The 17,822-nt window shown below is 39.3% G+C and overlaps 1 protein-coding gene and 1 pseudogene across 3 annotated transcripts; both read right to left on the bottom strand.

Moving 5' to 3' along the window:
- Window positions 1-11,090, bottom strand: LOC139615492 (immunoglobulin lambda-1 light chain-like). Of its 3 annotated transcripts, none has more exons than XM_071473518.1 (4): window positions 10,944-11,090; window positions 10,526-10,851; window positions 1,514-1,547; window positions 1-534 (listed from the first exon to the last, which is right to left on the bottom strand). In XM_071473518.1, exons 1-4 carry the CDS (start codon window positions 10,981-10,983, stop codon window positions 209-211), a joined length of 726 nt encoding a protein of 241 aa, XP_071329619.1. In that variant the 5' UTR covers window positions 10,984-11,090; the 3' UTR covers window positions 1-208. The 3 variants fall into 3 exon arrangements, with proteins under 3 accessions (XP_071329619.1, XP_071329621.1, XP_071329622.1); XM_071473520.1 differs by lacking the exon at window positions 10,526-10,851 and adding an exon at window positions 8,107-8,432 and having other exon boundaries at window positions 10,944-11,069; XM_071473521.1 differs by lacking the exons at window positions 10,526-10,851; window positions 10,944-11,090 and adding exons at window positions 8,107-8,432; window positions 8,518-8,652.
- Window positions 11,091-12,277: 1,187 nt separating this feature from the next.
- On the bottom strand, window positions 12,278-17,258 carry LOC139615481 (immunoglobulin lambda-1 light chain-like; annotated as a pseudogene).
- Window positions 17,259-17,822: the final 564 nt, after the last annotated feature.

Here is a 17,822-nt window from a genome sequence, read left to right as displayed (position 1 = left end):
TTTCTTGATCACAGATTTTTTTCTTTGATTTTATTAAATGAATGATGAAAAATGCAGCAGATGCAAAGCTGATACAACACCTCCACCTAACTGTCACAACATTTATTACAAGCGTGCAGACACATCTTTTCTAACATGTGAACCTTGTCATGAGCAAACAGCACAAACAGTAAAGAAGCAGGTTTGAAACGCTCATTCTGCTCCTCTACTATTCTTCAGTGGGACAGTCTGACTTGTTGATGTTTTTCTGTGAAGTCTGGGAGCCCAAAGACACTTTACATGTGTAAAGCTTATCCATGTTCCAGTCTGACGTCTGGATGGCCAGATAGCTGCTGATTTGGAAAGTGTGGTCTGGTTGTTGAACAGCGGTGCTGGTAGAGATCCCACTGCTCACTGGACTCCCACCAACCAACCAGGTCACATCTGCAAAAGGCACAGACTGACTGGACAGACAGACCAGAGAGGCTTTGTTGGACTGGAGCTCAGCACTGGACGGAGGGAAGACTGTCAGGACAGGAGGAGAGAGGCTGGAGCCTGAAAACACATGGAGCACATTAATAACATGAGTAGGATCCAATTATTCATACAAAGCATGATAGTGACAGATTTATTTGATAATTGCTTTGGCAACGCATCACATGGGAGAAAAAATTTAGATCAACAAAAACATATAAAACAGATAATGCTCAAATTATTTTTAAAACTCCTTCAGTCACAAACTTTACAAACATTACTTCAGTATAATTTTTATGTTGGAAACAAATTTATAAAGTCACTTTCTGTGTCTTTGAAAAATCCAACAAAATCATTTCAGAAACTGATAAAAAACTACACTATATCTATCACTTTCTTTAATAGTGTGAATCAAACCACAAACAATCAATAATATTTCATTTCAAAAAGACAAAATGAAACTTGGCTAAAAATTATGACAAATGCAAACACATCAATCTATCAGTCAAAAACAAAAATATTTTGACTTCCTTCTGTGTCTTTCAAAAATTTGATAAAATCATTTCAGTCTCTGTGATAAATTCAGGTTTACCAGTCACTTTTCTTTTTGTGCAGATCAAACTACAAAAACATTTCATTTCAAAAAGCCAAAATGAAACTCAGGTACGTTCAAAATCATAAAAAACCTTTGGACATTTAGAAAAGAAATATTTCAAACACTATAATTTAGCATTCACAGTTCAGTTCATGTAGGATTTTACAAAGCTCAAATAATTGAGCCCAATTTTATAAATATTAATAATCTGGTAAAACTTCTTCAAACATCAACAAACTGTGAACATTTGTAGAAAATATTTCAGATATTGTGATTATTTGCAGATCTTTCCCTTCCATTCAAAGAGACAGTCTGGTAACAAAACAAAACCAATGGACAAAAGCTTTTATAATTCAATGTCAAATGTTTCAAACAGGAAGTAACATATACATTGATTATTTTCTTTCAATTTGAATCAGAAACATAAAACCAGTCTTGTGTAATGATCAGTTCAAAAGTTCTTACCTGTCACAATCAGCTTGGTGCCTTGTCCGAATACCACAGCGATTCAGTTTGTACACATGGCTGTACAAAAACCTCCTGACTCTCACTGATGAGGAGAGTGGAACTGAAACATCCTGTTGAGACCAACTTTCACTGTCAACATCTCATTCCCTTCATCAGTCTGTTTAGTTTACAAAACACTGCTGCACATGTTTCAAACAACTTCTGAAGATCATTTGAACTTTGTTAAAGGTTTTGTTTCAAGACTTCTGGTGTCTCATCTTCATTTTGTTCAGAATTCATCAAATCTGCAGTGAGTCTCTCTCTGAGGTTTTTGTCACAGTGTGAATCACTGTGATACAGCTGCAGAAGCAGAGTCGTCCCATGTTTGACAATAATAGACAGCAGAGTCTCCTGCCTCTGTTCTCTTAATGATGAACTGGTAATCTATGTTTGATGAGGACATAGAGTTGAATCTGTCTGAGGAGAATCCTGTTCCAAAGCTGAGTGAACTGTCCCCATGGTGAAATCTCAGAACATACTGAGGAGCTGCACCAGGAACCTGTTTATACCACTGGACTCCATTGCTATCAACTCTCTGAATGTTGCAGTTGAGAACAATCTCTTGTCCTGTAGAAACTGTGTGGTTTACAAAAAAAGCATCTTTTCCTCGAGTTAAAATGACAAGACATCTACAGGTTATAAGTTGTGGCTCTGTGCACATGTAAAGCAACACACATGCATGGGCTGAATCATCCACTAGTCACCACTGCTAATCACTAAAACATCAGAGTGTTTCCAGGACAGAGAGCTGACACATTCTTAATTTACATGAAGCCAAACAAAGAAAGGAGGCCTGCAGAGGAGAGAGAGGGGTCGTGTGTGTGGGTGTGTGTGTGTGTGTGTGTTAAAACTACCACTACAATTGTCCTTTGTGCTTTTCTAAAAGTTTCATTCATAACTCAACGAAGGTCTTTTCCCTCTCGTTTTCTGTCAGTTGGAAATTCTTTCTATTTCCTTGTTCCACTCTCTTCCACTTTTTCACACTGTAAAAGTCCCTTTCATTCATGATTCTGACGTCAACATATCTGGCCAATCATCTTTCTTCCTCAGTTCAGTCGGTCCTTAGACGCTGTTCTTTAAACATCACTCTTTTTCTGTCATTCTGTCAGATGTGCAATTGCACAATCCACCACCTCCTCCACATCACCACCTTATCACTCAGGATGATCCAGGTGTCTCAGCTTCCATCTGCTGGTTTTACTCCACCACCACCAGGGTCTAGACTCTGGTGTGTTTCACCTGTCTCCTGTCTTCATGGACCAGTGCTCAGTGATGATTCATCATGTTGATCTAATCCCCAAAGTCCTAAACACTGCTACACACTTCCAACTGATCTCTCCTTATTGAACTGGTATTCTTCATCAAGATGTATCTTCCTGCTGTGTTTAGAGAACTGCTGATGTTTGTCATCATACTGTAGCAGCCCTGTACGGTTAAACTTCTGTGTAGTGGAGTCAGACTGCAGTCTCCTGTCTGGCTGCCAATCATCTGTATGGCATGGTAAAGTTCAGAGAGCATGCTGGTGATTGTTGGAGATGGGGGTGGGGGCTGGCCTGCTGTGTGTGTGATGGTGAAGTTGGGTTTTACCTGGGGAACGAGGGCTGCTGAGCCTCTCTGCCTAGTTAAACATGCTGCCCTGTAGCTTTGTGTTCCTGGAGTAAACCAAGTGGTTGGAGAAGTGAACTCTGACCTCTGCCTCGTTCATTATTGCCATAACATCGTTACTGACTCCAACAGTGAGATTAATTTGATTTTACCTTCCCATATGAATCTTTAAATAGTCTTATAGGTCACAGGATAAATCTATTACCATTGTATTTTAGGTTTGTGTTATGAAGGTCTCACTATGTTCATATGTGCAGTAGACAACTTTCTCCACAGAGTTTAACTTTACATTTCATCAGAATCAGAATCAGAATCAGAATCAGAATCAGAATCAGAATCAGGTTTATTGCCAAGTATGTTTTCACGTACAAGGAATTTGTTCTGGTGAATGGTGCAGAGCGCACCAAAACACCGAGGCAGCCATCTGCGGCGCCATTTAAAAAGGAGGAATGGGGAAAAAACAAGTGGAGAGGAGAGGAGAAAAAATAACAGAACCCAAACTATACTCCTGGGGGGGGGGGGGGGGGTACAGTGTGGGATTCGGGAAAATCACAGTATTTTATTCTTCTGAATGTTCATCTTATCAAGAGAACATGTTTCCTATTCATCCAAACTGGACTGACTGGCTAATAATGACCAAATCAAGTCTTTGTATCAACTGTTCATGTTGCCAAGTTCATCTGTTCACTGTTTGATTCTGTAATAGCTGAGTAACAGTTTTCTTCAGGGTCTGTCTCCCAATGAAGGGCTGAGGTTATTATAGATCTCACTTTCACTACAGTGAAAATCCATTGAGAAGATTTAAGAGGAAATATTATAGATTTGTCTCTGTGTCTGTAGTGGAATTACAGAGAGCTTTGGTTCATGGATTCACACTCAGACCAGATATGTCAGAGACTCAGAAAGCAGAAGTGTTTAGTGAGGAGGTTTTTGTCACAGTGTAAATCACTGTGATACGTTCTCCTTAGCAGAGCTGTCCCATGTGCTACAGTAATATACTGCTGAGTCTCCCTCCTCCACATTCTTGATGATCAAACGATAATCTGATGTTGACTGATGAGTAGATGTGAACTTGGGAGAAGAGAAACCAGAGCCATAGGCTGGGGAGCTCCAGCTGTGATAGTTCGCCAGCACAAACTGAGGAGCTCCTCCTGGAATCTGTTTATACCAGCTAGCAGCATAGTTAGTAACAGTCCCCAGGTTACAGTCCATGGTGACTGTCTCTCCTTTCCTCAGCGTCACAACAGGAGGCTTCTGTGTCACCACCGTCACACCACTCACACCTGGAAACAACAAGATGACATGGAGTCAAGAGAAACACACAGACTGATGAATCCAACATGAGGTCAGAGCTGCAGTAAGTCGGCCTCCTTACATGTTAGAGCAGTGATGAGAGAGCAGAGGGTCCCCAGCATGTTGTCAGTGTGTGGTGTAAGGGTCTCTTACTGTCCAGCTGAGAGGTGAGCAGGGTTGGAGTGTGAGGAGGAGAGAGACTGAAGCTTATAAAGACACTGAGGAGAGGAGAAGTGGAGGAGGAGGAGTTTCTACTCTCAACTCAGACTTCAACAGATAAAATCAGATTCAACCCTCTTCTTGTTATCAGCTGACTACAGGTGTGTTCAGTGACCAATCAGATTTTGCCACGATCATCTTCACACAGCCCCACCCACCTTTCCAATATGATGACATCACGATGGGGTCTGATTGCCAAAGAGTCTCACATCTCTCACTTCAGTTCTCTACAATTAACATAAAAGTGAGGATATTTATCCAGTTTATTCTAATTCATCTAATCATAACTCTGAGAAGCTGGATGAGCTGTCTGACAATTTGTGGCAAACTTCCTATAACATGACTCTTGTGTGATGAGTAGCAAGAGACATTAACATTTACTGAAAACAATGGTTTTTACAACATTTAAATAGAATTTGTGTTTTAATGGTTTCTATTCAAGAGTATTCATATGGTGCGTTTGTTTTGTTAGAGCATGTACATATAGCAAAGTGTATATAAGTATTGTACCATTGGGAAACATATGAGGATTTGTGTGATACTCAGATCAATTTAAAAAATCATCACTTTCATGTTTATCATTAGAAGTTAAAGAAAACATTGCTTCATTGCTTCACTCAAAGTCAACATGTGTCAGCAGCTGAGAAAGCAGAAGTGATCAGTGAGGAGGTTTTTGTCACAGTGTAAATCACTGTGATACGAACTCATTCACAGAGGTGTCCCATGTTTTACAGTCATAAACTGCTGAGTCTCCCTCCTCCACATTCTTGATGATCAAACGATAATCTGATGTTGACTGATGAGTAGATGTGAACTTGGGAGAGGAGAAACCAGAGCCATAGGCTGTGGAGCTCCAGCTGTGATGAAACCTCAGCACATGCTGAGGAACTCCTCCTGGAATCTGTTTATACCAGATAGCAGCATAATTAGTAACAGTCCCCAGGTTACAGTCCATGGTGGCTGTCTCTCCTTTCCTCAGCGTCACAACAGGAGGCTTCTGTGTCACCACCGTCACACCACTCACACCTGGAAACAACAAGACGACATGGAGTCAAGAGAAACACACAGACTGATGAATCCAACATGAGGTCAGAGCTGCAGTAAGTCGGCCTCCTTACATGTTAGAGCAGTGATGAGAGAGCAGAGGGTCCCCAGCATGTTGTCAGTGTGTGCTGAGAACGGCCTTGTAACTTGGAAAGTCAGCTTACTGCTGACAGATGAGAGGCTGTGGAGGATGAGGAGAGGAGGTGCTGGAGGAGCAATTTAATACAACACTGAAACTGAGAGTGACTGACAGGAGGAGGAGCTGTGGTTTAAACCTATGAGACACTCAGATGGTGGTCATATATTTAAATGGAAGTTGCAAACATAAGGTCAATAAATTCTGAAATTGTATGATCCATTTTTGAATGATTCAGTCAACATTTTAATATGTTTGTGTAATTTTCCCTGCACATAGAGGACTTTGTGACAGTTTATATAAGATTGTAAAATGGCCAACATTTATATTAATCATTTTTTTTACATGGTAATGTTTAGAAATGAATATTACAATAATAATCTTGTCCTAACTTTTATTACAAAAAAAAAAAATTCAAGTTCCTGTGCTTCTTTATATTCTTTATATTTATATTCTCTATATTCACTTGGTTCAGTAAAAGTTTACAAAACAAAACATCTTTTCCTCAAGTTAAAATGACAAGACATCTACAGGTTATAAGTTGTGGCTGTTAATAAATGTTAATGTTAATAAGCTGTTCATAAATGGGATTCACTGATCTGAATCCCATTTATGAACATCGTGGGAAGGAAGAGGGGGAGGAGCAGAGAGGTGATGCTTCACTGAGGAGAGGAGAAGTGGAGCAGGAGGAGTTTTCATGATTATCAGGAGTGGTACAACATTATATATTTCAGCCAGTTGTCATCAATTTTCCATTCTATAAGCAATTGATAGCAAGTAATACAAATTCAACAATTATACAAATATGCTTTGCCCTTGTAGATTTTCAGACATATTCTTTTGTGGTCTCCTTACCTTGGGTATCATGTCATTTTTCTATTTAAAGATAATTGTAAAAGCAAATTTTCTTTATTATTGTTTTTGTTTGTTTGTTTGTTTTTTTTATTTTCATATGTATTTTAATCACTAAGCCAACGTGATAAATGTTAATTTATAAAGACGTTGTATTTTTAACCTTTGTGAGTCTTATTCTCCATCACCATCATCATCATCATCATCATCATCATCATCATCATCATCATCATCATCATCATCATTCACAGCCAAAGTGTTTCACTGTCCATCTCTATTTTTAAAGATATTTTTGGGGGGGATTTTGTGCCTTTATTGACAGGACAGTAGAGAGTGACAGGAAAGGGGCAGAGAGAGGGGGGATGACACGAAGGAAATAGTCAGGCCTGCTAAGACCATCCGCTCATGTTGTACCGCCCTAACCACTCTGCCATCAGGCCGCCCCCTGTCCATCTCTATTTAACAGTGTTGTTTCTTTAATCACACTTTCTGCTGGAATATTAAAATTCATCACCATCACTAATTCAATCAATAAGGATCTATCAAATATCCTTCTGTTTTCTTAAGGTTCAAAATGATCCATTCACAAGTTCATCATCAGAGGAAACATCCTATTCTTAATTATTTAAGCATGAAAGTTGAAGACGTCTCCTGAAGTAAACCTGTTATTTGGAAAAGTGAATCACTGACCATCTTTACATTTTTACAAAAGCTGAACACAGTTAGTGTTCAAAGATTATTGTTGGATCTTATTTGACGTGGCATTTATACAGTCTTTTACAGATGATGTGAAATGTTAATAAAGGGTTTGTGGTGACTATAAACACCTCTGTGGCTCCATCATGTAGATCAAGTTATTACAGACACACTGATATACACAACCTCTGTGCCAGGTAGTATTCCTGCACAGGAGCACTGGCTGGTTTCTGGGGCCATGTGCAATTGAAATGAAGCTGAAATCTATACTGAGCTGTGCTGAGCCAAGGTCCAAAACAGGTGGATCCAGCCATGGTGGTCAGGAACTGAGTCCAGTCCTGATCTGACCTTTAGTAACAAAGTGGGTGGTGTGAATTGAATAAATAAAACAGTTGTTGTGGATTGTGGCGTGTGAAACACAGTTATTCCTCAACCTGTTGAGTGGTAGCTGCTGCGGCTGCATTCTGTTAGGTAAAGGGCCGTGTACGGAACATAAAGACGTAAAGAGGGATAAGAAATATGTGTGAAAAATAAGAAAAGTAAAGAAATGAGTCAGATAAGAACAGATTAAAGACACATTTTAAAGTTACATGTGAAGCTAGAGAGAGCATTTGTTGATGGATTCTTTCTCAATGAAGAACAGAGACTTAAAAAGCAGAAGTGTTTAATGAGGAGGTTTTTGTCACAGTGTGAATCACTGTGTTACAGCTGCAGAAGCAGAGCTGTCCCATGTCTCACAGAAATACTGAGCAGAGTCTCCTGCCTCTGTTCTCTTAATGATGAACTGGTAATCTATGTTTGATGAGGCTTTAGAGTTGAATCTGTCTGAGGAGAATCCTGTTCCAAAGCTGGGTGAACTGTGAGAATGGTAAAATTTCAGAACGTACTGAGGAGCTGAACCAGGAACCTGTTTATACCAACTGACATATCGGTTATCATCTCTCTGAATGTTGCAGTTGAGAACAACCTCTTGTCCTGTAGAAACTGTGTGGACAGCAGGCGTCTGGGTCAGCACTTTCACTGCATCAACACCTGTCAACACACACACAGAAATACATGAGTGAAAGGTTTGTGTCTGAACATATGGACTATAAAAGGAAGGAGAAGAATATCTTACATGTTAGAGCAGCGATGAGAGAGCAGAGGGTCCCCAGCATGTTGTCAGTGTGTGGTGTAAAAGTCTCTTACTGTCCAGCTGAGAGGTGAGCAGGGTTGGAGTGTGAGGAGGAGAGAGACTGAAGCTTATAAAGACACTGAGGAGAGGAGAAGTGGAGGAGGAGGAGTTTCTACTCTCAACTCAGACTAAACAGATAAAATCAGATTCAACCCTCTTCTTGTTATCAGCTGACTACAGGTGTGTTCAGTGACCAATCAGATTTTGCCACGATCCTCTTCGCACAGCCTCACCCACCTTTCCAATATGATGACATCACGATGGGGTCTAATCGCCAAAGAGTCTCACATCTCTCACTTCAGTTCTCTACAATTGAAATAATAGTGAGGATGTTGGATATTTATCCAGTTTATTCTAATTCATCTAATCATAACTCTGAGAATCTGGATGAGCTGTCTGACAATTAGTGGCAAACTTCCTATAACATGACTCTTGTGTGATGAGCAGCAAGAGACATTAACATTTACTGAAAACAATGATTTTTACAATGGAATTTGTGTTTTAATGGTTTCTATTCAAGAGTATTCATATGGTGCATTTGTTTTGTTAGAGCATGTACATATAGCAAAGTGTATATAAATATTGTACCACTGGGAAACATATGAGGATTTGTGTGATACTCATATCATTTAAAAAAAAATCATCACTTTTGTGTTTATAATTAGAAGTTAAAGAAAACATCGCCTCATTGCTTCACTCAAAGTCAACATGTGTCAGCAGCTGAGAAAGCAGAAGTGATCAGTGAGGAGGTTTTTGTCACAGTGTAAATCACTGTGATACGTGCTCCTTAGCAGACCTGTCCCATGTTTTACAGTAATAAACTGCTGAGTCTCCCTCCTCCACATTCTTGATGATCAAACGATAATCTGATGTTGACTGATGGTTAGATGTGAACATGGGAGAAGAGAAACAAGAGCCATAATATACAGAGCTCCAGTCATGACCAAACCTGAGCACATGCTGAGGAGCTCCTCCTGGAATCTGTTTATACCAGCTAGCAGCATGTAAAGCAACACACATGCATGGGCTGAATAATCCACTGATGTTTGTCATCATACTGTAGCAGCCCTGTACAGTTCAACTTCTGTGTAGTGGAGTCAGACTGCAGTCTCCTGTCTGGCTGCCAATCATCTGTCTGGCATGGTGAAGTTCAGAGAGCATGTTGGTGAGTGTTGGAGATGGGGGTGGGGGCTGGCCTGCTGTGTGTGTGATGGTGAAGTTGGGTTTTACCTGGGGAACGAGGGCTGTTGAGCCTCTCTGCCTAGTTAAACATGCTGCCCTGTAGCTTTGTGTTCCTGGAGTAAACCAAGCGGTTGGAGAAGTGAACTCTGACCTCTGCCTCGTTCATTATTGCCACAATATCGGAACTGTCTCCAACAGTCAGATTAATTTGATTTTACCTTCCCATATGAATCTTCAAATAGTCTGATAGGTCACAGGATAAATATATTACCGTTGTACTTTAGGTCTGTGTTATGAAATTCTCACTATGTTAATATGTGCAGTAGACAACTTTCTCCACAGAGTTTAATTTTACATTTCATCACAGTATTTTATTCTTCTGAATGTTCATCTCACCAAGAAAACATGTTTCCTATTCATCCAAACTGGACTGACTGACTAATAATGACCAAATCAAGTCTTTGTATCAACTGTTCCTGTTGCCAAGTTCATCTGTTCACTGTTTGATTCTGTAATGGCTGAGTAACAGTTGGCTTCAGGGTCTGTCTCCTAATGAAGGAGTGAGGTTATTATAGATCTCACTTTCACTACAGTGAAAATCCATTGAGAAGATTTGAGAGGAAATATTATAGATTTGTCTCTGTGTCTGTAGTGAAATTAAAGAGAGCTTTGGTTCATGGATTCACACTCAGTCCAGATGTGTCAGAGACTCAGAAAGCAGAAGTGATCAGTGAGGAGGTTTTTGTCACAGTGTAAATCACTGTGATACAGCTGCATTAGCAGAGCTGTCCCATGTGCTACAGTAATATACTGCTGAGTCTCCCTCCTCCACATTCTTGATGATCAAACGATAATCTGATGTTGACTGATGAGTAGATGTGAACTTGGGAGAAGAGAAACCAGAGCCATAGGATGGGGAGCTCCAGCCATGATAGTTCGCCAGCACATACTGAGGAGCTCCTCCTGGAATCTGTTTATACCAGCCAGCAGCAGCGTTAGTAACAGTCCCCAGGTTACAGTCCATGGTGACTGTCTCTCCTTTCCTCAGCGACACTACAGGAGGCTTCTGTGTCACCACCGTGACACCACTCACACCTGGAAACAACAAGATCACATGGAGTCAAGAGAAACACACAGACTGATGAATCCAACATGAGGTCAGAGCTGCAGTAAGTCGGCCTCCTTACATGTTAGAGCAGTGATGAGAGAGCAGAGGGTCCCCAGCATGTTGTCAGTGTGTGCTGAGAACGGCCTTGTAACTTGGAAAGTGAGCTTACTGCTGACAGATGAGAGGCTGTGGAGGATGAGGAGAGGAGGTGCTGGAGGAGCAATTTAATACAACACTGAAACTGAGAGTGACTGACAGGAGGAGGAGCTGTGGTCTAAACCTATGAGACACTCAGATGGTGGTCATATATTTAAATGGAAGTTGCAAACATAAGATCAATAAATTCTGAAAATGTATGATCCATTTTCTTCTTTGAATGATTCAGTCAACATTTGTGTAATTTTCCCTGCACATACAGGACTTTTTGACAGTTTATGTAAAGATTGTAAAATGGCCAAAATTAAATTAATCTTTTTTTTACATGGTAATGTTTATAAATTAATAGTACAATAATAATGTTTTTTTTAACTTTTATTATAAAAAGTTAGTGAAAAAAATTCAAGTTCCTTTGATTCTTTATTTTCTTTATATTTATATTCTCTATATTCACTTGGTTCAGTAAAAGTTTACAAAACAAAACATCTTTTCCTCAAGTTAAATGACAAGACATCTACAGGTTATAAGTTGTGGCTGTTAATAAATGTTAATGTTAATAAGTTGTTCATAAATGGGATTCACAGATCTGATTCACAGATATGATTTTGTAAAGTTTCTGAATCTTTATTCTTGTTGCTTTAGTTTCAGTTTAAAATCAGCTTCATCTGATTTATAATTGTTCACATGTTAACAGAGACATCAAGAGCAGCATCTCAGATTTGACTCTGCACACATGAACATTATTTACACACATTACAGCTAAACTGTCTGTGATTGACTTCATGTTAAGATTTAAAACATCAGTGTGTTTCCAGAGACTGGAGGGTTGATGACACTTGACCTCCTCATTTACATGAAGCTATAACTAAGGAGAGGAGGCCTGCAGGTGCATCGTGGGAAGGAAGAGGGGGAGGAGCAGAGAGGTGATGCTTCGCTGATGGAGGATGAAATCTCAGTTTCAGTTTCTGCTCATTTTATGTAAATCTTCAAACATTTTAACTGTTGCAGGCAACTAAAACCAGATTAAGTCATATGAATCTCTCTGTTGTGCTTTTATTACAAATGTAACAACAATTTATCTTTCTGAATTTAAATATACTGCACATGTTCAAGCAAGAATGAAACAAGAATATGTGGATTATCTCTGTGTCCTCGGTTAACTGTAACTGTCAGAGATAAATAATATAGAGTGAAGGTTAATTTCTCGAAAATTATTGATTTAAATATTTTCCCATCACCACAAATAAATACAAACAATTTTATGATCAAAGTTTTTTTATTGAATGATTCGCTTAAATGCAGTAGATGCAAAGCTGATACAACACCTCCACCTAACTGTCACAACATTTATTACAAGCGTGCAGACACATCTTTTCTAACATGTGAACCTTGTCATGAGCAAACAGCACAAACAGTAAAGAAGCAGGTTTGAAACACTCATTCTGCTCCTCTACTATTCTTCAGTGGGACAGTCTGACTTGTTGATGTTTTTCTGTGAAGTCTGGGAGCCCAAAGACACTTTACATGTGTAAAGCTTATCCATGTTCCAGTCTGACGTCTGGATGGCCAGATAGCTGCTGATTTGGAAAGTGTGGTCTGGTTGTTGAACAGCGGTGCTGGTAGAGATCCCACTGCTCACTGGACTCCCACCAACCAACCAGGTCACATCTGCAAAAGGCACAGACTGACTGGACAGACAGACCAGAGAGGCTTTGTTGGACTGGAGCTCAGCACTGGACGGAGGGAAGACTGTCAGGACAGGAGGAGAGAGGCTGGAGCCTGAAAACACATGGAGCACATTAATAACATGAGTAGGATCAAATTATTCACACAAAGCATGATAGTCACAGATTTATTTGATAATTGCTTTGACAACGCATCACACAGGAGACATAAAACATTTTGATCACCAAAGACGTAGAAAACAGATCATGCTCAAATTGTTTTAAAAAAACATTTCAGTCACAAGCTTAATAATTTATGATAATTTGTCATGTTGGAAACAAATTTGTAAAATCACGCCATGATTAAAATAAAGAATCAAAGGAACTTGAATTTTTTTCATGTCTGTGTCTTTAAAAAATCCAACAAAATCATTTCAGTAACTGACAGAAAACTACACTATATCTATCACTTTCTTTAATATTGTGAATTAAACCTCAAATAATCAAAAATATTTTATTTCAAAAAGACAAAATGAAACTTGGATAAAAATGATGAAAAATGCAAACACATCAATCTATCAGTCAAAAACAAAAATGTTTTGATCTCCTTCTGTGTCTTTCAAAAATTTGAGAAAATCATTTCAGTCTCTGTGATACATTCAGGTTTACCAGTCACTTTTCCTTTTTGTGCAGATCAAACAAAAAAAAAAAATCATGTCAAAAAGCCAAAATGAAACTCAGGTACGTTCAAAATCATAAAGAACCTTTGGACGTTTAGAAAAGAAATATTTATATTTTACACTGTAATTTAGCATTCACGGTTCGGTTCATGTAGGATTTTACAAAGCTCAAATAATTGAGCCCAATTTTGTAAATATTAATAATCTGGCAAAACTTCCTCAAACATCGACAAACTGTGAACATTTGTAGAAAATATTTCAAATATTGTGATTATTTGCAGATCTTTCCCTTCCATTCAAAGACACAGTCTGGCAACAAAACAAAACCAATGGACAAAAACTTTTATCATTCAATGTCAAATGTTTCAAACAGGAAGTAACATATACATTGATTATTTTCTATCAATTTGAATCAGAAACATAAAACCAGTCTTGTGTAATGATCAGTTCAAAAGTTCTTACCTGTCACAATCAGCTTGGTGCCTTGTCCGAATACCACAGTGATTCAGTTTGTACACATGGCTGTACAAAAACCTCCTGACTCTCACTGATGAGGAGAGTGGAACTGAAACATCCTGTTGAGACCAACTTTCACTGTCAACATCTCATTCCCTTCATCAGTCTGTTTAGTTTACAAAACACTGCTGCACTTGTTTCAGAGATTCATATTTGAACACTAGAGTTTTCATTAATGTTTTGTTCCAAGACTTCTGGTATCTTATCTTCATTTTGTTCAGAATTCATCAAATCTGCAGTGAGTCTCTCTCTGAGGTTTTTGTCACAGTATGAATCACTGTGATACAGCTGCATCAGCAGAGCTGTCCCATGTGTCACAGTAATAGACAGCAGAGTCTCCTGCCTCTGTTCTCTTAATGATGAACTGGTAATCTATGTTTGATGAGGACTTAGAGTTGAATCTGTCTGAGGAGAATCCTGTTCCAAAGGTGAGTGAACTGTCCCCATGGTGAAATCTCAGAACGTGCTGAGGAGCTGCACCAGGAACCTGTTTGTACCACTGGACTCCATTGCTATCATCTCTCTGAATGTTGCAGTTGAGAACAACCTCTTGTCCTGTAGAAACTGTGTGGACAGCAGGCGTCTGGGTCAGCACTATCACTGCATCAACACCTGTCAACACACACACAGAAATACATGAGTGAAAGGTTTGTGTCTGAACATATGGACTATAAAAGGAAGGAGAAGAATATCTTACATGTTAGAGCAGCGATGAGAGAGCAGAGGGTCCCCAGCATGGGAAGATCATCTTTATAAATTATTTATTTAAAAAAACTCTCAAGTCAGAAGTTTGTCGTTGTTGCTCCTGTTGTCTGTGAAATCTTACTGATGTGTCTTGTGTTAGGATTATTAACTCCAAAGGTTGTATCACATTTGTACTTTATTAAACCTGCCAAGTCTCAATAATAAACATGCTAATTGTAACTTCATCAGTTTTCAGGTTCATGTTTTCTTCCAGTTCTTTGTTACAACATGTTTTAAACAGTGTTCAGGATGTAGAGGAAGCACATCTGTTCACATTTCATCTCAGCTATTTGCTGAAGTTCTCTCGCACCAAGTTAGACTTTCATGAAAACTCCTATGGTTCACATATTGGATTAATTATTAGTGGTTAACATATACTAGTGTTCATATTATCTAAATTTTTGTGAAAGCAAACACACGGAGCACACTGTGTGTAACCACTGCTTGGATAGCTCTGAGGAATTAGGTAAAAATAAGATGTACCAGTTTGAAAGTCAACTGTCTTTATGTTTATAATCTGAAGATACAGGAAACATCTCCCTGGTAGCTGCAGTGACATCCAACATGTGTCAGCAGGTGAAAAGCAGAAGTGCTGAGTGAGGAGGTTTTTGTCACAGTGTGAATCACTGTGATACATATTCTTTTGCAGAGTTGTCCCATGTTTGACAGTAATAGACAGCAGAGTCTCCTGCCTCTGTTCTCTTAATGATGAACTGGTAATCTATGTTTGATGAGGACTTAGAGTTGAATCTGTCTGAGGAGAATCCTGTTCCAAAGCTGGGTGAACTGCTCCCATGGAGAAATCTCAGAACGTACTGAGGAGCTGCACCAGGAACCTGTTTGTACCAACTGACAGAATATCCATCATATCTCTGAATGTTGCAGTTGAGAACAACCTCTTGTCCTGTAGAAACTGTGTGGACAGCAGGCGTCTGGGTCAGCACTATCACTGCATCAACACCTGTCAACACACACACAGAAATACATGAGTGAAAGGTTTGTGTCTGAACATATGGACTATAAAAGGAAGGAGAAGAATATCTTACATGTTAGAGCAGCGATGAGAGAGCAGAGGGTCCCCAGCATGTTGTCAGTGTGTGGTGTAAACGTCTCTTACTGTCCAGCTGAGAGGTGAGCAGGGTTGGAGTGTGAGGAGGAGAGAGACTGAAGCTTATAAAGACACTGAGGAGAGGAGAAGTGGAGGAGGAGGAGTTTCTACACTCAACTCAGACTTCATCAGATAAAATCAGATATTTCTGCTCTTAACAAACACATCTTCTGTAATATATTGTTTTGGGAAATTTGCTGATGTTGTCTGCATAGAACTGAGCATTTTCACTATGTTCACTTTTTCCCTTACTTTTTCAAAAAGGGTTGATCATACTAGAAATACACCTTTGTTTATAGTTTAATGTTAAATTGGTTTGAATCACGTCCAAACCATAGTGTAAATGCAAATGAAGCTAAGTTCAATCAAGAAGACCATCTTTCTGCCTCTCTCCCTCTCTCAAACCCTCCTCTTATAATCAGCTGACTACAGGTGTGATCAGTGACCAATCAGATTTTGCCGTGATCCTCTTCGCACAGCCTCACCCACCTTTCCAATATGATGACATCACGATGGGTTCTAATCGCCAAAGAGTCTCACATCTCTCACTTCAGTTCTTTATAATTTACATGAAAGTGAGTATGTTGGATATTTATCCAGTTTATTCTAATTAATCTAATCATAAATCTGAGAATCTGGATGAGCTGTCTGACAATTAGTGGCAAACTTCCTATCACATGACTCTTTTGTGATGAGTAGCAAGAGACATTAACATTTAATTTTATTTTTTTTTTATGTTTTAACATTTGATTTTTACAAGACTTAAATAGAATTTGTGTTTTAATGGTTTCTATTCAAGAGTATTCATATGCTGCGTTTGTTTTGTTAGAGCATGTACGTATAGCAAAGTGTATATAAGTATTGTACCACTGGGAAACATATGAGGATTTATGTGATACTCAGATCATTTAAAAAAATCATCAGTTTTATGTTTATAATTAGAAGTTAAAGAAAACATCACCTCATTGCTTCACTCAAAGTCAACATGTGTCAGCAGCTGAGAAAGCAGAAGTGATCAGTGAGGAGGTTTTTGTCACAGTGTAAATCACTGTGATACATGCCCCTTAGCAGACCTGTCCCATGTTTTACAGTAATAAACTGCTGAGTCTCCCTCCTCCACATTCTTGATGATCAAACGATAATCTGATGTTGACTGATGATTAGATGTGAACTTGGGAGAAGAGAAACCAGAGCCATAGGTTGGGGAACGGCTGCCATGATAAAACCTCAGCACAAACTGAGGAGCTCCTCCTGGAATCTGTTTATACCAGCAGCAGCGTTAGTAACAGTCCCCAGGTTACAGTCCATGGTGACTGTCTCTCCTTTCCTCAGCGTCACAACAGGAGGCTTCTGTGTCACCACCGTCACACCACTCACACCTGGAAACAACAAGATCACATGGAGTCAAGAGAAACACACAGACTGATGAATCCAACATGAGGTCAGAGCTGCAGTCAGTCGGCCTCCTTACATGTTAGAGCAGTGATGAGAGAGCAGAGGGTCCCCAGCATGTTGTCAGTGTGTGCTGAGAACGGCCTTGTAACTTGGAAAGTGAGCTTACTGCTGACAGATGAGAGGCTGCGGAGGATGAGGAGAGGAGGTGCTGGAGGAGCAATTTAATACAACACTGAAACTGAGAGTGACTGACAGGAGGAGGAGCTGTGGTTACATCTACATGCTTTGTGACTCTCATTTTAATCTGTTGTTTTCTTATTTTTATTAATAGTTGAAAGTGGAGGTGATGTCTCCCTCCTGCCTCTAAAATATTACAACATCATGAATTGAAAGTGATGTGCTGCTGCTTCCACACTGATAGATTTGTTTCTTTATCCACTTGTTATTCACAGATCTGATTTTGTAAAGGTTCTGAATCTTTATTCTTGTTGCTTTAGTTTCAGTTTAACATCAGCTTCATCTCATTTATAATTGTTCACATGTTAACAGAGACATCAAGAGCAGCATCTCAGATTTGACTCTGCACACATGAACATTCTTTACACACATTACAGCTAAACTGTCTGTGATTGTGAACCTGTTTATACCACTGGACTCCATTGCTATCATATCTCTGAATGTTGCAGTTGAGAACA

Source organism: Trachinotus anak, unplaced genomic scaffold, assembly GCF_046630095.1.
Source record: "Trachinotus anak isolate AG129_WGS33_773 ecotype Australia unplaced genomic scaffold, CSIRO_AGI_Tana_v1 ptg000003l, whole genome shotgun sequence".
Classification (NCBI taxonomy): domain Eukaryota; kingdom Metazoa; phylum Chordata; class Actinopteri; order Carangiformes; family Carangidae; genus Trachinotus; species Trachinotus anak.
Note: the sequence above shows the minus strand (reverse complement) of the source record. Positions and strands in the feature narration are given on the sequence as shown.